The sequence below is a fragment of the Grammomys surdaster genome, unplaced genomic scaffold (assembly GCF_004785775.1).
Source record: "Grammomys surdaster isolate TR1022 unplaced genomic scaffold, NIH_TR_1.0 721, whole genome shotgun sequence".
NCBI lineage: Eukaryota > Metazoa > Chordata > Mammalia > Rodentia > Muridae > Grammomys > Grammomys surdaster.
Window position 1 is genome coordinate 582,774 of NW_021605140.1, and position 20,723 is coordinate 603,496.

At 36.7% G+C, this 20,723-nt stretch overlaps 1 protein-coding gene across 3 annotated transcripts in view; it reads right to left on the reverse strand.

The window, feature by feature from the left end:
- The window catches only part of Rbm25 (RNA binding motif protein 25), a 45,635-nt gene that overhangs the window by 23,050 nt on the left and 1,862 nt on the right, over positions 1-20,723 (reverse strand). The window contains exons 2-7 of one of the 3 annotated variants that reach the window (XM_028782136.1): positions 15,700-15,765; positions 12,600-12,720; positions 10,603-10,652; positions 8,835-9,002; positions 7,396-7,453; positions 4,547-4,704 (exon numbers count right to left, since the gene is read on the reverse strand). In XM_028782136.1, the coding sequence (XP_028637969.1) occupies positions 4,547-4,704; positions 7,396-7,453; positions 8,835-9,002; positions 10,603-10,652; positions 12,600-12,705 (540 nt within the window). In that variant the 5' untranslated portion in view covers positions 12,706-12,720; positions 15,700-15,765. Of the gene's footprint in view, positions 1-4,546; positions 4,705-7,395; positions 7,454-8,834; positions 9,003-10,602; positions 10,653-12,599; positions 12,721-12,829; positions 12,943-15,699; positions 15,766-20,723 lie in introns of those variants that run through there. The other 2 variants (XM_028782134.1, XM_028782135.1) reach the window with 2 other exon arrangements.

Sequence of the window (20,723 nt, forward strand, 5' to 3'; positions counted from 1 at the left end):
TGATATCTAAATTCTACACCATCAAAATATTCACTAGAATGCAAACTGCTGGACTGTGTGTGGTACTGAAGGCCTTTAATCCCACCACTTGGAAGGCAAAGGCAGGTGGATCTGGCCTGTGAGTTCCAGGCCAACCAGGGCTACACAGTCAATCAGTCTTAAAAAGTCAAATCCAGAAGAAAAACATATGATCTGTGTGACATTTCCTACACTCCTGATTTCTTTCCTCTTGGAAGACTCTCCACAGGTTTCCAAGCACAGGGATAGGAATGGGGTTGTAAATTCAAAGGGTGTTAAAATAAAATAACCCAAAGACCCTACATCTTCATCCCTACAAACTGAAATGTAAGGATCAATACAGCTATTTGCCACAATTATAAACATGAAAGATTTAAATTAAAAAATTCAATTCTACCTTTCAAACTGCTGACTGCCTCTCAATCTACATTTTTAGAAAGCTTATGAGCCTGCCTCTTAACTGACTACTAATTATCAGTAAAACAAAAACATGTCAAAAGATCACACAGAAGGAAAGGAGAAAATTATTTTGGGTTATTAAAGTCATAAACTACACAATTCTAAACAATTTCCCATTTCCCAATTTCAACTTCTACCTCAAAATCAAAATGAGAGGAAATAAAGCTTCTAGAGACATTCTCCAGACTAACTTTCATAATCTGAAAAACAAGCAGTGTTGGGGTAAACTCAAAGCAAATGCAGTTCTTTCAGAAAACACTGACTCCCTAAATGAACTTGGAAGCAGTTATATGAAGATATTCACCTGAAGCCCTTTATCTATTAGACTGTAATGCACATGGCTTTCCAGAGATTATCTGTACTACAACAATTACCAATTCATTCCCATTGTTTTGTTTTATTTTGCTTTCTAAGACACATGCTAGTAGTCCTGGCTAACCTGACTGAGGTAGACAGGCCTAGCCTCAAAGATCAATCTGCCTCTCCCTCTCAAATGATGACAAAAGGCATGCACCAACACCAGCTCACCAATTCATTTTTCTTTTACTTGTATGGGTGTTTTGCCTGCCTATATGTATATCATTTGCATGTCTGCCGCCCGTGGAAGCAAGGCCAGAAGAGGGTGTTGGATCCCACGGAACTGGAGTTACAGGCAGTTGTAAGCTGCCATGTGTGTGTGCTGGAAATCAAACTTGAGTCTCTTCCAAGAGTAGCCCGTGCTAGTAACCACTGAACCCGCCACTGGTTGATTTTTGTACACATGGTGAACAAACACAGCTTGAAACAATCACATTAATTATCTCTATAGACTTATTGCTGGGTAGGCAGACAAAAGGCAGCAAGCAGAATATGGATATAGATCAAACTGGATATAGCTCCAATGAAATACAATTTTACTAAACACGGGTCCAAAAAAAAAAAAAATTGAAAAGAAAAAGAAAAAACTAATCTATAGACTTCAATATTTTCAATCAAGTTATTTAGTTGACGAGAAACCTTTTCTTACAATTAAAAATCAGGAAAAAATATCTCACTCATTTTATACAAATTATTGTTTCTCTGACTCATGATCTTTCTTTTACCTCAGAGTCAGAGTCAAAAACAAAGCTACTATTGTTATTCAGTAAATATTCATGTCAATATTAATTTAGAAGACATTTTCCTAGGTGATAGGGAGGGTACCTACTGAAAATCATGGATGTGGGAGGCAAATAGAATCAGACAGGGTGATGGGCTATAAGAGAAGGAGACAGCAAATAATAAGAGCCCATGAGGGGTGGGGGAGGGGTGGGGGAGGGGGGAATGTACTCAGGACAGGATTTAATGATACAGGTTATTCTGTGAAAGTTTGTCCAAACTGAAACATTCCATCCTATAGTTCTCTGAACAAGAAGGTTAACAACTAAACCTAACTTTAGGAAGTCCCTGAAACTGATCAGATTCCCCTACCAGAATAAACAATAAAAGCTGAGAGACCAGCTCAGATGGAAGAAAGCTGCAAATAACTCTCTCAGAGAAAAGCTTAAAAAAAAAAAAAAAAAAAAAAAGACTCAGACCAAACAGAAGAAACCAGCTGAGCTGCCAAGGTTTAGACCAGTTACTTAGAAAGGACATTCTCTTAAGCTACTGAACTGCATATAGGCTATGCGGTATGTTCCAAGCTTCCCAGTTTTGTGAACTGTCACCTATACTTGATTGGGCCTTGTTCATGTGGCTTTTTTGAGTCATATCTGCTCCTGTGAGTAACTCCTCACCCATATTCCTGTATGAATCACCAATAAAACTAATCGGCTCACCAAGATGAACTTTTGTGGCATTTTTTTGTTTGACATGAGTTCCCTATCTAGACTAAATAGTCGTGTCTCTCCAGGATATTTTATCACAGCTATATAAATCAAAATAATGTTAATTACAACTAGATAGACAAATTTTTAATGATTCACTTGGATGGGCAATAAGGCAGAGATCAAATAACGATAAAAAAAAGTCTGTGGACTGGTGCCAGCAGATGGCTCCACATGTGAAGGGGCCCTGTCACAAACTTTATGACCTGTTTGATCCCTGGGACCCACATGGTAGAAGAGAACTTCCATGAGTTGTCCTCTAAATTCCACATATACACATTCACAACCTACACAAACACCTATACACACAAATAAATAAAACAAATTTCTTTAAAGTTCCAATAAATGACATAACATCTAACTAATCTCTGCACTTCCAGTAGGGGGAAGAGTTCAAGGTCATACTACAAAGGTTGGAAAAGCCAACCTGGGCTACATGAGATCCTATCTCTAAAAAAGCCAGAACAGCAAGCAGCTAGAGAGAGAGCGCAACAGTGAGGAGGAGCACCTGCTGCTCTTGACGACATGGGTTCAGTTCCCTCAGCACACACAGTGGCTCACAACTGCTTGTTCTAAGAAACTAACAACCTCCATGGTTTACACAGGAAATACATGTACATGGTGCACATAACACACATCCTCACTCTTACATAATATGTCACATAAATAAACATAAATCTCTAAAAAAAAAAAAAACCCAATAAATTAAAACAAAAACCAAGAGATATGTAATACAACAAAAACTATGCTCAACACACGGCACTCTGTAAGGAAATCCAAACCACTAAGACTAGATCTGACAAATAAGCAACAGTGATTTGTCCTTGTAATATATGTAGTATATGTCAGTGAAGTTATCTAAGTGCTAGAAATCCAAAGGAAACAAAATTATGCAGGGGAAAGTTGTTTTAAAATAATACATTTTGGTTTTAAGTCTCATGTCACCCAGACTGGCCTCAAACTCCCTGTGTAACTGATGAGCTTGAACTTCTGCCCCCACTGCCTTTACCTCCCAAATGCTACAACTGTACCATTGCAGCTGGCTTTAATCTCGTTTTTATGAAATAAAAATATTCCAATTAAAGCTATACTCATGGGGTAGAGATGTGACTCAGTGGTAAAATACTTGTCTGTAACACAGGAGCCCTAGGGTCTTCCCTCAGACTGGAAGAAAAAACAAAGAGGACAGAGAACTATACATTCAGTTACACAGAAGAAAATGTCTTCAAGAGCATGGGAGTAGACTGTCTATAGTAAAGTACTTAAGGTGTCATGAAACTTAACTTCCTTTTATACTTTGGTTAAATATGAGTTTTTAAAAAATTCTTTTAAGGGGCTGGAGACGGCTCAGTGGTTAAGAGCACCGACTGTTCTTCAAGAGTCCTGAGTTCAATTCCCAGCAACCACATGGTATCTCACAACCATCTGTAATGGAATCTGATGCCCTCTTCAGGTGTGTCTGAAGACAGCGACAGTGTACTCACATACAATTAAGAAAAAAAGGTCAAAATTTTTCTTAAAAAAAAAAATACACAAAGGTTTTATAAAGGGGAAGAGAAGGCTATATCTACCTTCAAAAATAATGACAGCTAGACAAGAACAAAGACTTGAGGGGTTTTTTTTGGGGGGGAGGAAAATAAAAGAAAAAATGGACATAATACAATATATAGTCAGGTTTAAAATTTTGTTTTGTTTTGTGAAGGATACAATAGAGACGGTATCACACAAGACACAAAAAACTCCTTTATCCTCTTGTAAAATAACAGAATTAAAATGAAAAATAAAAATTCTGAATTAGGTCACTCATACATGAAGTAGTAAGACTTATTTTCATTCATTTCAGAATCCAATCTGTGTGCATCTAAAAGAGAGGGTAACTAATAAACATTGTGTAGGTTGAAATATATTTTATACTTACTTACAAAGCTGCCTTAATGAATTAGCTCTGATTGGAATAGTCTGTACAAGTGTTTTCTCTGGCAAGTTAACCTTGTCCAGCCTCCCTTACTACCTTCATCCCAACCTGGAACAAGCAAACCAACAGTCATCCACCCACTGTGGGTAGATAAAACACTTAACTACAAACTATAAAAATACACTCCTGTATAAGCCACAAGCACGTTTTACAATGATAATGATCTTGTGAGTCTCCATGTTAGATTTACAACATGAAGTAAGTATGTACACTGAATTAACACATGTAGATTAGAAAAGATATTACATACCCCATTAGCTTTTTTCTTTGCTTTCCATTCATCCAACTGTGCCTTTGTCTTGGCATCAACTTTAACAAGTAGCTTCTTCTCTCCAATCTGAAGGTCGTGCAATAATCTGAGAGCACGGAGGGTAGATTCAGGCTCTTTATACTCACAGAATCCAAAAGCTAACAATAAATAAAAAGAATTTATGAAATATTAAGGTATAAAAACATGAAAAAATGCAGCAAAGCAAAATGATTAAAGACAAAACTTATGAGGACACTGAAGTCATCACCGCCACCCTGCTCTTAAATCCTTTAACCATTTCACTCATGTAACTAACATCCATGATCCAACGGGGTGGTGGTGGGGGGGAGTTTAAAAAGAGACCAGAGGAAAGGAGAAAAACTAAAATCCAGTAAATCATTATTTACTAAGAGCTAAAAAATAATAACACATTAAAAATTTAAAAAAAAAAAAAAACAAAACAGTCAACCGATAGATACAGCATTAACCATGCAGACTTTTGCTGGAGCTGTGGCAGGACACACTTATAATCCCAGTACTCAAAAGCCAGAAACAAATGACTTGAATAGCTTTAAACTCAGAATAAATCCCCAATGAATTCCACTATAGAAAGCTCATATATATCCTAAATGAATTGAACATTTTAAATTTGACTTTTAGTGAAAAAAAAAATTTCAATACTAACTGGACAACATGGCTATTTTTTTTATTAGAAAAAACAGGCAGCTATTTTTTAGGTACTATGATTATATTCGGGTGTTTTTCCTACAGCCACCCCCCCAAAAAAAAGACAAAATAAAATGTTTATGTTTCAGAGTATATACTAAAATATAGATAGAGACAAAAATCCCAGTGCTGGGGGGTGTACTTAAGAATAACATAAACAGGGGGCTGGAGAGATGGCTCAGCGGTTAAGAACACAGACTGCTCTTCCAGAGGTCCTGAGTTCAAATCCCAGCAACCACATGGTGGCTCACAACCATCCGTAATGAGATTGGATGCCCCCTTCTGGTGTGTCTGAAGACAGCTACAGTGTACTCATCAATAAAATAAATAAATAAATATTTAAAAAAAAAAAAAAAAGAATAACATAAACAGTCAGGCATGGATGGTGGCATACACCTTTGACCTCAACACTTAGGAGGCAGAAACAGGCAAGAGGCTCTCTTAGAGGCCAGGCTGTTCTACAGAATGAGGACAGGATAGCCAGGGCTATACAGAGAAAAGGGTGAAGAAGGGGAGAAGGAAAGACAAGACATGTGGGGGGGGGGGTGTAGAAGGATAGATGGATGAATAAAGGAATACAAACAAGGAAATCTGTATGGTACTGGTAATAAGATGACTGACCATAAACTGATAATTATTAAAGCTGTGAGTAGTAACCACGGAGTTGTCATACTATCACATTTTACATATGTATCCATTTTTTCCATGATAGTTATTTATAAATCAAGACTAGGTATACCTTCGTGATAAAAGTGCTCACATATATGAAAGACAACAATGAATAGCACCAAGAGGAGAAAGAGAACAGAGGATTTAGCAGTGTTTGTCTAGAATGAAAGGTAGTTTACTTTCAAAACTAATAGGCCATGTGTAGCTGGGAAGCACCTGCCATAGAAGTGTGGGAACAGAAGATCCAAGTACCCACAGTACCCACATAGAAGCGCAAGTAACATGGCAACCCTGAATAACCCCATCCCTCCAGAAGCAAACATGGGAGAAACCCCCGGCCACGTTGGCTAGCTATACTGCTATCTACAAGCTCTAAGCTCAGCAAGAGAGACTCTTATATAAAGTGAGGAACATTTACCTGAAGAAGACACAAGAAACCAATCATAATTAAATATCTACAACCAAAAGAGCAGCTAAAGATAGCTTCACACTAAAGAGCACTTGTTTGTTTGCTTTTTAAAACAGGGGACCCAGGTTCTATTCTCACCACCCACAAGTCACAGAAAGCAACTCCTTCTTCTGGACTCTGCAGAACTGAGGTACGCAAGCACACATGTAGGCATGAAGACACACATTTATATACACAAGGAAAAATAAGTGAGTCTCAAAAAAAAAAAAAAAAAAAGTAACAGTTCATCTAATTATCCTTCCCTCTTCCTGAGCTCTAATTATTGCATCTGGGTCAGACAGCCTTACTTCCAGACAAAAAAAACCTTAAAAATCTAAGAAATTAGTGGGAGACCTGGAGAGATAGTACAGCAGTTAAGAACACACTACTCTTACAGAAGACAGATTCCCAGGACACCTGTAAGGTAGGTAGAAACCAGCTCTAACTCGAGTTCCAAGGGAGCCATGACCTCTTCCAGCTTAGATAGGCATTGCATCACATACAGAAACCTCTACACAAACTACAGGCCATTGGGGCTAGAGAGATGGCTCGGTGGTCTCCCAGAGGTCATGAGTTCAATTCCCAACAACCACATGGTGGCTCACAACTATATTTAATGAGAACTGATACCTTCCTTCTTTTGGAGAGCATGAAGACAGCAGACTCATATACAAAAAAATGTGTATAGATAAAGATAGATATAAAATAAATCGTTAGAAAAATTATAGGCCAGTAATAAGTCTTTAAAAAAGAAACCACTGGATTTGTCCAGTCTAGTATATTAATGGAGAGAAGGAAAAAAGAAAATTAAGTGATGCTCATTTTTTTCTATCTCTTTTTCTGCTTCAATTTTTGAATCTTCTAATCCCAAATTTCAGCCAAACCTTCTCAATTGCTTTTTAATACATTCTATTAAGAAAATTAAAATAAAACATGCTAAGTTTTATACAAAGTTATACAAATGGGTTACACTGGTGGCAAAAACAAGAAAGGAAATTCCGTATACCTTGAAGTTTTCCAGAAGCTCCTTGCACTCTCTTCCAGCTCAACACCAAACCACATTTCTTAAAAAGAAATTTAAGAATTACCACTTAGCAAACAAAAGTTTCAAGACAAGTAAGATCACAATTATAGGCTATAGAGTATGGTAGCTCACACCAGTAAGACAAGAGGCTGAGATAGTACTAAGGTAGTACTACAAGTTTGAGGGCAGCCTGGGTCACAAACCCTGTCTCAAAATAATAATACCATCAATACAGGTGGGAAAACAGTAACAAAGTGTTCAGCAAGATCACGCTAGCAACTAAGCTGGTTAAGATTACTCCAAGTCTCCCATAAACTTGAAATGTGTAACAAACTGCTTAAACAAATACATAAGGCCTTAGCAGGCAGTGGTGGTGCACACCTTCGATCCTAGCACTAGCAGGCAACTGCAGGCAGATCTCTTGACTCTGACACCAGCCTGGTAGAGGGATTACCAGGGCAGCCAAGGCTACACAGAGAAACTCTATCTCAACAAACAAACAAACAAACAAGAAAAAAAAGTCCAAAAACAAACCAAAAAACAAAACCTTTATTTTTTAAATCTGTTTACTAAGTACTCATAAAAATCACAACATATTAGCCCAAAGATTACTAGTGAGGCAAATGCACTCTTACTAATTTGAGTTTCAATCACTTTAAGTAACTCAGAATCATCAAAAATGGGATTAAGAATACCAGGAAACACTTGTGTTAATAAAAAACTATATACTTTGAATCTAAGCAAATAATAAAACAAATTCAAGTTCTAAAATATTTTATGAAAGCTCTAACTTGCATCAGGAAAACAAGCTAAATAGATAAATAAAAAAAGAGTAAAATGAAATAAAACCAGAAAACTTGTTCTATATTATACTGTCAAAATGAGGCACATATAATCATAAGCAGAAAACAAAAAGCAGTTAATACAGTCAGTACTGGGAAGGCTGAGTACAAACCATGTAGGTATTAGTGTTGAATGCAGCAGCATTCCGATCATGTATAAGGATGATATCTATTTCCTCTCAGAAAATATACATTTTGCACACAAGTGAGTATTATATCACAACTCATCCATAAATTATGAAACATGTATATTTAAAAGACAAAATTGATAAATTTTCTGATGGATATGAGTTCTAGTGTGATTACTGACTGCTTATCTTTTCATATTAAATAAAATACTAAGAGAAAAAATAGAGAACTTAGGCATGAGGGCACAGGTCTTAGTGCCGACAATTTGAGAAATAGAAGATTCTCAGCCTTGAGGCCAGCCTGGAATACTTGAGATCCTGTCACAAAAAAACAAGCTAGCCTGGAATACTTGAGATCCTGTCACAAAAAAACAAGCTACTCGGTCTGTTTCTTTTTTGTAAGTTTGAAATTAACGATTTTGAAAAGTGAAAAGTAAACTCTTTAACTTACAGCTAAGAGCTGTCGTATAAGCATGTCTGAGGCTTTCTCAGAAATATTGCCAACAAAAACTGTAGTAGTAGGGCCACAATTTTCATCATTTTCTTTTAATTTTAAGCCTGGATGATCCTTTCTTGCTCCCAAATGTTTTCCAACCATGGACACGGTCGGTACTAGGACCTATGGTAAAGAAAAGCAAAAAATTTGATCTGGCAATTATGACATGATACTAAAACACCAACTTTAAAGTATAAATAGATAGCACATCATTAAAGGTCCTATATACCTAATCTAAAAATACTAATGCATGTAATATGTTTCATTAATGCAAATTTACTCTTCACAATAAAATTTCTATTTTTAATTACTTTTAAAAGGAAAGGAAAATGTCAAGCTTTTATATTTTTGAGTTTTTAAATGTTTAAAACAGAAACCATTTGAGATTATTAAAAAAAAAAAACAGCTAGTAATTTCATCAATTATACTCAGTACCAAGATGAAAGCAAATTCATCATTCCTGCTAATCGTGTAGCATAATCTTGCAATACTGCAAAACTGTCCACACTTTTGCTTTTTATAAGGCCCTCATATTTATGAGCTTATTTTTCACTTTAAACTTGCAACCTCCCACACATAGGAGCAGAAATCTACATACTTGACAATGAAATCATTACAAATTAAGTGGGCCTGGGGTAAACTAAGAACTGGTGGAGCTGCTCCAAACCCCCATCCCCCATTTCCCTATTCTGTAATATAAAGGGGAGTGTCATTTGGAATGTTCTAAAATCCAACTTGGGCAGGTACGGTAGTGCACACCTTTAACCTAGCACTAGGGAGAAAAGAGGCATGTGGACTTCTGCACTCAAGGTGAACCTGGTTTACATAATGAGTTCCAGACCAGCCAGGACTATAAAGTGAGACAATGTCCCCCGAAACAAAAGCAATTAAACAAAAAATACATAGCCCAACTATTTGGGAGATTTAGGAAGTATGGCCTCGTAGAAAGTTTGTCACGGGAGGTGGGCTTTGAGAATTTAAAATTCCCACCATTTTGAATTCACTCTCTCCTTCCTGTTTGTAGTTTCAGATTTGAGCTCTCAGTTCTTCCTGCCATCATTTCTCTCTCTCTATCTGATGATTCTTGATTTCTATCAAGGTGATTTCTATCATGATTTCTTACATTATGGACCCTAATCAATCTAGAACAGTTAAGTCCAAGTCAACTCTTCTATTCATCACCTTCATCCTGGTGTTTTGTCAGAGCAAGAGAAAAGTAACTAATACACTCATCTTTCAGAGGACCCAGACTGAGTTCAGAGCTATATCAGACATTCACAATCACTTGTAACACTAGTTCCAGGGGAACCAAACCTAACCTTGAAAAGCACTGCATGCAAATGTTACACATACTGCCAATTAGGACAGTATATACAGTCCTAATTGGCAGTATGTTTTCTTTTTCTTACGTTATCTAAACTTACCGAAGTTTTATATTTCAAGAAATGCTACCCTTATCCTAAATCTTAATTTTTCCTTTATATTTACAGGGTTAAGATAGAGTACTCAACCTGGCAGAATACTTCCTCTGAGGCCTGAGGTTTAATACCCAGCACAAAAACCAGGCATGGTTAGTGTATATAAAATTCCAGCACTTAAGAGGTAGAGGCAATAGAATCAAAGCTCAAGGTGACCCTCAGCCACAAGGTTATTTCTAGGCTAGCTAAGGGGAGGGAGATGAGAATCTGTCTTAAAAACAAATGAAAAGACAAACTTTACTTACAGTTGGAGCAGGAGCCATAATACTCATTGGTACAGGAATCATTGGTGTCCCTAAGAGGGGGAAAAAAAAAAAAAAACCACACCATATTTTTAAGAATATAATTAAAAATAACTACAGGGCTGGAGAGATGTCTCACATACTAAGGTGTTTGCTTCACAAGAATAAGGACAATCCCAAACATCCACATGAAAATAAAGGCATAAGACCAGTGCTTACAATCCCAACAAGGGGACAACATAAGAGAGATAGGTAGATTCACAGGGATCATTGAGAAGCTATCGTAGTCCAAACAGGAGCTCTGAGTTCCAGTAAAAGATCCTGTATCACTTAAACAGGAGGCTAGAGAGATGGTTCAGTACATCCAAGTACTGCTGCCAAGACTGACAACCTGAGTTCATCCCCTGGTACCCACAAGGTACAGAGAGACAACTCTTAGCTATGCTTTGACCTCCCTAACTATACCAGGGCATATTTTTGGATTTACACATGAACACAAAATAGAAATAATAATAATAATAAAAAAAAAAATCAGAAAGTTCAATGTTTGATGGCCAAGACTACAAAAAAAGAACTTAAAAGAAAATACTTGCCGGGCAGTGGTGGCGCACGCCTTTAATCCCCGCACTTGGGAGGCAGAGGCAGGCAGATTTCTGAGTTCGTGGCCAGCCTGGTCTACAGAGTGAGTTCCAGGACAGCCAGGACTACAGAGAAACCCTGTCTCGAAAAACAAAAAAACAAAAACAAAAAAAAAAAAAAAAAAAGAAAAGAAAAAGAAAATACTTAGAAATAGGCATGCTGGCAAACATATGTGTATATATATGGTAAACATATATGTAAACTTGGGGCATAAGGAAAGATCGGCCATGCCTGGTTACACAGCAAGGTCCAGACCATCCTAGGCCAGGTGAAAGTCTGCCTTGACCCCTCCTGTCCCCATTAAAAGGAAGCAGGGGTTATGCACAAAACTAAGAAGTGAAATGTGGGGTACAGCGACAATCCCCTATAACCTCATCACCTGTAAGGCTAAGGCAAGAGAATAACTGTGAGTTCAAGACTAGTCCGGGCTCCACAGCTATAAGCCAGCTAAGGATACAGGGCAACACCCTCCCTCAAGACACAATCAAAAACAAAAATAAAGAATTTTTTAAAACATACACTTTAGTTTTTAACATGCATTTTTAAGTATCTGCAAAGATAAATCAACTACTATTTTGTTTCCCTTTAATAATAGTAGCAACATTGATTATTGTTATACTAATTTATGTAGCTTTGAGGGAAATTTCATAACCTTATTTTTCAAATTTTTGAACCTTATTATGAACATGTATAGCACCTTTAGATACTTATCATTTTAAGGAATTACCAAGATAATTCTGAAACTCAGCCATAAACACAAATATTCTGTCAAACTAAGTATGGTGACTCACAGCTGTAATCCTAGCATTCAGGAGCCTGACTGACAACTGAAAGGTGGTGGGGAACCTGGGATAACACATATTCTCTCTCCAAACAAAAAACTTAATGCTACAGAAAAATCAGACAGTGGTGGCAGTGGTTGCTCATGCCTTTGATCCCAGTACTCAGGGGACAGATGACAGGCAGATCTCTGTGAGTTCAAAGCCATCCTGGTCTACAAGGCAAGTTCCAGGACAACCATACTATACAGAAAAACTGTCAAAAACTGCCCTCTCTCCTCCTCCCAAAAAGAAAAATCAGACAACCATTTTCACAGTAAGACTACCATGTATTTACTAGTAAATCACATGTGTACCATGATGCTCCAAAGAAGTATCACAATATTTTTTACAAAAAAATGTGCCAGACATGGTGGTGCATGCCTTTAATCCAAGCACTTGGGAAGGCAGAGGCAGGTGGATCTCTGTAGTTCAATGATAGACAGCTAGAGCTCTACAAAGAAACAATGTCTTCAAAAAAAAAAAGGAAGAAAGGAATGAATGAATGAGTCAGTGAAAGATAGAAAATGTATTCAAGCTTACCTGGAGGTACGGGTGGAGGAAAGCCAGGAAACTGTGGGGGTGGGATCCCCGGTGGGAGAGCTGGGATTCCCATGGGAGGGCGATTCAAATGAGGGGGGAAAGACATTCTGACTGCACCAGTCTAAAGAAAGAAATGACAAATCATTTTATTTGAAACCTTTCCAATCTGGTATGCCTACATTGTTGACCTTCATTTTTAGAGTATCTGCAAAATTCTAAAGTTTTCTTACCCAAAGGAGTTGGCAAAGACCCTCTTTTCTCTGTCTGTCCATTGAGAATTTTTTAAAACTTAGATCTTTTCTAAAATAAGTTCCCAAAATGTACACGAACTAAGTTCAGGATAGACTCCTACAATCATGTGGGAATACATATAAAGGAAGAAAAAAATTTTGAGGTTCAGTTAATATCAAAAAATTAAATGCCAAACATCAATGAATCTTTTAAAACAAACTCAGAATCCAGGAGGGTAGCTAATTTTAAGTGTTCTGATACATTCATTTTTAACCCAATAGATCTTTGAAAACTAAACTAGCAAGGTTAACAGTATTTGATGACTCAGTGTTAGCTAGTTCTTCAAAGACAAATGTGCCATTAAATTACATACTGAGGGGGAAGAGGGCATGACTTCTATCAGGTCAGGTAGTAACTGTTCTAGCATAAAGAGCACACAATTTGCAATAAGGTTAACAGTTTTGTTTGGTTTCAGCTTTTTGTTTGTTTTTTGGTGATAAGGATCTCAAGTAATCAAAGCTGGCCTTAAGTATTATATAGCTTATGACAATTTTGAACACTTGACCCTCCTGACTCTATAATTTCAAGTACTGAGATTACTGGTGTATACTACCATACCCAGTTTAAGACATTTTTCTTAAAACAAACCTCTAGCCAGGTCTGGTGACACAAGCCTGTAATCCCAATTTTAAAAGTAGAAGCAGATGAATTTTGAGTATGCTAGGACTTGTCTCAAAAATATACATAGTCAAGCCAGCCAGGGTTATAGTAGTGTAGCCCTGTCTCAAAAAAAAAAAAAAAAAAAAAAAAAGCTGAAATAAGTTGGTAAATGATTCCAGTAGAATTAGGTTTGTTTTGTTTTATTTTTGTTTTGTTTTACTAAGCAGGAAACCATTGTCAAATCACTAGTAAAAATTCTTCCACCTATAACAGAAAATCCCATAATCTGGAATTGAGAAAGCCTAGAATTGTTAAACATGTTTTTGAAGCAGGGCATGGTGGCACATGACCAATGTCTCAAGTTGGGAGGTGGAAACAGGAGGATCAGTTAAAGGCCAGACTGCTATGAAGCAATGTGATGCTGAGTTTGAGACCAGCTTGGCTACATGAGACCCTACCTCAAAAGTATGCTGTTTTACTTGTAGTGGCTGAGTGTATATATTTACTTGGTTTTTCAGTTTAAAACACTCCACATGACCCAGGCTGGCCTCAAACTCAACATCCTTAGCCTTTGAGAGCCAGGATTATAAGAACGTACCACCATGCCGGGCTCCTTCATTTTTCTTACTCACCCTTCAGTAGCACGAGTTTAAAAAGTGTGATGTCTTTTATTGTCTCTCACCCATCAACTCCCACCAGTTTACCATGTTATCTGTTTTCTACATCTTTTTATATGCATATATTTAATAATTTGTGTTTTATTATAACATACTCATACTACACTGTTACCTGCATTGCTCCTTCAATGTCTCTGACATCTCTTCACAGCCATTCTTGTCTTTATAACTCAGTAAATTATAATACAGAAACACCAGTTGCCTTAGCTTTTTAACCCTTTTGAATAACACTGAACATTCTTGGACATTTAATTTTATCTTTGCAAAATATTTAGAGTTTTCTTTAATTATATTTATTGATTTGTGTGAGTTTATGTATGCTTGTGTATGTATGTAGCATGTGTCAAAGTTAAGAAAAGTCACAGGAGTCCACTCTCTCTATTACCTGGGTCTTGAAATTGAGCTTGGGCTGTCAGGCACAGCAGCAAGCTCACCCTTACATACTGAGCCATTTTATGAGCCTATAAATATTTCTGTAATACTGATTATTTCTGTTTGCATCCAAACTCTAGTATAAATCATTCCCCCCCAATTAATGTGTAATTTGTATTACCAGTGTATCAAATATATCCTTTCCTCGTGTATTAGAAAAAAAAAATCAATTAACTTCTAAGAATCTGAAGTTCAATAAAACAAACAACCTTATTTTGGTTTAATTCCTCAATCCCTGAAAGTTGACTATCTTTTTCCCTGTTAGTAAACATTTCTTTGAAATAGAAAAGCATGTACTGTTCCTTCTTACACTGTAACTCGTGACTTTTTAAATAGTCTCTAAGAGCTGATGAGACGGATCAGCAGGTAAAGGTACTTGCTTGCCACTCAAGCCTGACAGTCTAACTTCCATACCTAAAACCCACAAAGTACAAGAGAACTGACTTCCACACATGTGCCATTGAACACATGCCCCAAAAATAAGTACATAGAAATGTAACTTTAAAAATATTTTTAAAAATATTTTGCAAGGCAGTAGTTATACACCCCTTTAATCCCAGTACTCAGGAGGCAGAGGCAGGTGGATCTCTGTGAGTTTGAAGGCAGCCTGGTCTACAGAGTGAGTTCTAACACAGCCAAGGCTACCCAGAGAAACCCTGTCTTAAAAAAAAAAGTAACAACAACAATTAACTTTAAAAAGATACTCTATAAAACTTCATCTTTAGTTTTAGAAGCCAGTTCTTAGTCACAGGTAAAAGAATTGTCAGAATGATTCCTCTATTAACAAAAGGTACTAGAAAAGCCTTTAAAAACTTAGGTAAGCTTCAGCATATCTAAGAGTAAATACACAAGTTTATAAGACATTATACATTCAATTTTTGTGTGCTGCTTGCTTTGTCTTTTCTTTTTTGCAATTATTACCTTTAAAATTACATTAATGGGTTTCAATTATGACATCTTCATACATGTGTTATTGCACTATGTTCTCATTTGTTCCCCTTTCCCACTGAGTTCTTTTAATAATCTGAATTACAAATGTTCTGTATGAAAAGGAGCAGGAAGGTTTGTCTGTTAAAACAGAAGGCTACTGTCCTACTTACAGAAGCTCTTGTATTATAATAATATTCTATCTCAGCACTTTCTTAGGAAGGCAGTTGGTATAGTACCTGTTGAATAAATAAATTAATTAATGAACAGTAAACAATGCCTGAGGACTCATCAATAGATTTATTAACCAGCTACTACATATCAGCAATAGCCCAGTGCCTAGTTTCACAGTGGTATAAACTTGGGCCATGGATTCATTTTTAGAGTCAGTTCTCTCCCAGTGTTAGATATAAACAGTACTTTTAAAGTAAAGCTACGTTCTTAAGGATTAAGTTATATTTTATGGTTTTTAATATTAAAAGTTAATTAACCAGATACATATAATTATTCATATATTACTAATTTTTCTATGAAATACCTCCATCTTATTTAAAGCTGTTCAAAACTTAACATGGGCTGGACTTCAAGGTGAAAAATATTATAGTCAATGCCAACATTTACAAACAGTCCCCATTTCCTTTAAGATAATAATAGCCTCCTCTCCTCCTTGGGAGATTCAAAAAAGACATTCCTGATGACATTAACAAAATAAATGTTTAAACATTGAATATTAACAGTGTTATGCTTTGTTATATGAAATGAAAATACAACCATAGCAAAGTGTACCAGATTTTATTTTTAAAATAAATTTAAATTTATTTTAAATAATAATAAATTATACTTCTAAGTTTTAGAGCCTTTGAAAGTTGGTAGGTTTTGTAGAAAAATAATCAAGGAAAAGAGCTGGGGAGTGGTTTACTTTCAGTACCAATGACCAGGCCTCATAAGTAAAGATTTCAACAAAGAGCTGAAGGAGGCTGAGGCAAGAAGGCCTGTTTATAGCAGAGGCAAAAGCCTTCCAAGCAAAGCAAATCAATACAAAGAGACTAAGATAGACATGCCTTTTAGGGAAGACCAGCAAGGTCAACTTATGCCTAGAGAAGAATGAAAGCTGAGAGTTAGATAAAAACTGAGCAGTAACTGAGAAGAGAAGTCTTCAAAGAGGACAGGGCTTTGTAATACACTGTTAAAGGCCACTACTTAAAATGGGATGGAATACATTTTGAAATGTTTCTGATTTAACAATCATTGTCATCCTTTTAAACCTGGAAGGGAACAGAATGGAAGCAAGAAACTACTTCAATAATACAAACTCTGAAGGAGGCAGGGGTGGTCAAAGTAGTAGTTAGCAAGTTGCTGGGTTCTAGATAGCCAAAAGGATTTCCTGAGGGTTATGTTAGATATGAGATACCATTATTAATATTGAATTTATTTCAATACTATTTATAAAAATAGATTTGTATGTGCTTTTCTTTTTCATTCTGTGGGATTCGGGGGCTGTTTTTTGTTTTTCAAAACAGGGTCTCTCTATGTAGTTCTGACTATCCTGGAACTCTTATATTCTGACTTCAATGATCTTCCTCCCAGGTACTGGAATTAAAGGCCTGTGCCACCATGCCTGGTCTAAGATGTTTTAACTTTAAAAGTTCAAAGTGTGTGTGTGTACACATTTTGTTTGTTTTCTTGTTTTTCAAGACAGGGCTTCTCTGTACAGCTTTGGCTGTCCTGGAACTCACACTATAGATCAGGCTGGCCTCAAACTCAGAATCTGCCTGCCTCTGTCTCCCAAGTGCTATGATTAAAGGTGTGTGCCACCACCACCTGACTGGTTCAAAGTATTTGTATTTGTTAAGTATGTAGCTTTCTATGCCAAAATAACAATTGTCTGTGATGTAAGTGTTCCCAATCTCTATCTAGTTTGGTGGTAGTCACACAATTCTATTTGTCAAGACTCACTGGAATTAAAAATGGGTAAGATTTTATTATATATAATTTATGTATGTGTATTTAATCTAAAAAAGAAAACAGACCTAAAATATATTTATACTTTTCAACTCTACTATCTCCCTTTTTTCTCAGCCTATTCTTTTTTCTTATTGCCCTGAATACTACAGGTATACAAAATATAACCAATACTACTTATGTGCACTCCTCCTCCACTGCATACTTATCCAGACAGAAGTGAATCTCACCAGGGACAGAGTGACACTAAGCTCTCTGTCAACACCATATACATCAAATTTCTGAAACAGTAAGGATTTCTCTCAGCAAATACTAAGTACCTAGCTCCAATTATTTCACAAGTTCTCCTCTAGAAACCATTTGTATTAGTTATGAAAGGGTGAGATTTTAAGTTACTATATATATAAACCTTGACAACTAGTCCAGTTGCTCCAATGAATGTAAGTGACTATCAATGCTGTCTCCCAACCTGCTTTCAGCCTGCACCACACTAGAGACTAATGACTGCACTAACTTCAGCAAGTGTAGCTTCCTCAAGGGCTGGAGATGGCTCAGCGGTTAAGAGCACTCACTGACTCCTATTCCAGAGGTCCTGAGTTTCAATTCCCAGCAACCACATGGTGGCTCACAACCATCTGTAATGGTATCCAATGCCCTCTTCTGGTGTGTCTGAAAACAGCTACAATGTACTCATATAAAATAAATAAATAAATAGATAAATCTTTAAAGAAAAAAAGAAAAATCACTTCACTAAGTGAATTCACAGAGAACTGGATTCTGCAAGAACCATTCCTTAAAAAAAAAGGTTTTGTTGCCAAATAATGAAAATGTTGAAAAGAAACATTTACATTTTAAGCAGAACTTTTGAGCAGGTTGGGGACATAGCTCAGGCACAGAGTTTCTATCTATCAGCATAGTCAAGGCCTTGTCACCAGCACTGCAAGGAAGCACTGGACGACCAGAAGCAGGGAAGGGAATACTTAAGTGTTCTCAATCTCCAAAACATTCAAAACATAAGATCTTTTCCTAAGAAACTGTCACTTTTAATGAGAAAAAAGCAGCATTACCTGTTCAGTATTACTTCACCATTTTCAATGAGAAAAAGGCAGCACCTATACAGACACATGGTGATTGCTACGGAGGTAGACTACACAGTGCTTCACTAATAGGCTAGAGAAGATACATCTGGGTAATAGTTTACACAACTCTGTATATTTACTTTAAAAAAAAAAAAACACTGAGCTTTCTAAAGCTACTATTTCTAAAAGACTTCAATTCAGGACAACTACTAAAATCTAAGGCCTGAAGAGGAAACAGTACTGTATCAATGCTAATTCCTGATTGTGACCACTGTACTACTTTTAAATGATAAAAAAGGAATTTCCCAGCGCTTTCAGGAAATACACTATAGTATTTGTGGGTATAGTGGCATCACATCTGAAATCTAGTAGCAAAATATGTTAAAAGAAAGCTATGACCAGACAGTGGTGGCGCACACCTTTAATCCCAGCACTTGGGAGGCCGAGGTAGAATTCAATTTCTGAGTTCAAGGCCAGCCTGGTCTACAGAGTGGAGTTCCAGGACAGCCAGGACTACACAGAGAAACCCTGTCTCGAAAAACAAAAAAGAAAACTATGGAGACGAGTAAAGAACAAAAGTAAATTTGTCAAAAACACTGTCTAAGGAGCCTGAGTTACAATGGTTGTGAATTCACTATATTATGGGTAACTTTTAAATTATGTCAAAGTAAAAAGATAAAACTGCAGAATGCCATGAATTCTGGGTCAGCCTGGACTACATAATGTATTCAAGGCAGTTTGGCCTAGAATGAGATGCTGTTTCAAAAAGTAAGAAAAGAATAAAGGAAAAACAGCAATACTTATTAGTATTTTCTCCAAATACTTAAAAAAAATGTTTTAAGTACAAAAGAAGCTAAGCTTGAGTACATGCCTATAATCCCAGCATTGGAGAGGCCAGGACAGAAGCCTGAGTTTGATACCAGCATGGGCTACTTACTGAAACTATCAAAAACCAGAACAAAGGTATTCAAGAAGGTTTTAAGAAGGAATCAAAACCTCCTTGAGGAATATGAATGACAGCTGTTAAAACAAGAGAAAAGGACTCACTCAAGGGAACAGAACTTGCCTAATATGTCCTCTGCCCTGGATTTGCTCCCCAGCATCCTACAGTAAATGAGTATATAACCCTCAAAACATCTAAAGACCAGGTATGGTGGTACACATCTTCAAACTTGTGAGTCGGAGGCAGGTGGATCTCTGAGTTGGAGGACAACTTGGTCTACAGAGTGAGTTCCAGGACAGCCAGAGCTAACATAGAGAAATCCTGTCTTAAAAAGCTTTTTTGTTAAGATTAAAAAAATATAAAGAACAGTTTTTCAAAATAGTGATTACTTTTAACAGCGCAAATAATGTAATGCTGACTTTTCTCAATGCTATAAAACAGATTTTCCTCCCAATCATATCTAAGTAAGGAAAATAAGCTAAAAATTTTTCTGTGGCTAAAATATTAACTTGAAAAGCCCCTGACCAACTCTGAAGTCATTACTCAACAGTAACACCGCCGGTCAGTGGTGGCGCACAACTTTAATCTCAGCACTTGGGAGGCAGAGGCAGGTGGATCTCTGAGTTCGAGGCCAGCCTGGTCTACAGAGTGAGTTCCAGGACAGCCCGGGTTATAAAGAAGATAAACCCTGTCTTGAAAAAACCAAAAAAAAAAAAAAGTAACATCATGAATATGTACAAGTGTGTGTATCTTCATCTAGACACTTAATGCAATAAAAACACTTAGCCACAATTATTAACACACAATAGCTAAATGCAAGACAATTAATACATTTTTTTCCTAGAAGTTTTTGGTATCCTACCAGAAGAAAAGGAACAAGACAGCTCAGCAGTTACAAGCACTTGCTGCTCTTCTGCAGAACCTATATGGTGTTTCACAGACATTTTTAAATTCCAGTTCTAGCAGATTCTTTCCTGACCTGTGGCCTCACCAGGCACAGTGTACAAACATACATAAAGGCAAATCACCCATTCAAATCATACATACAAAATATATGAAAAAAATTTAACAGAAAATACTTCTGTGACACCTCCCTCACACACAAAAAAAGGTAATCCCAAAAAGATTCTATGTCAACATTTTTATTTACTTTTACTTGCAAAAGTCCTCAATATCCTTTTAATCTCCTAAATTACTTAGTGTTCGTAATGGT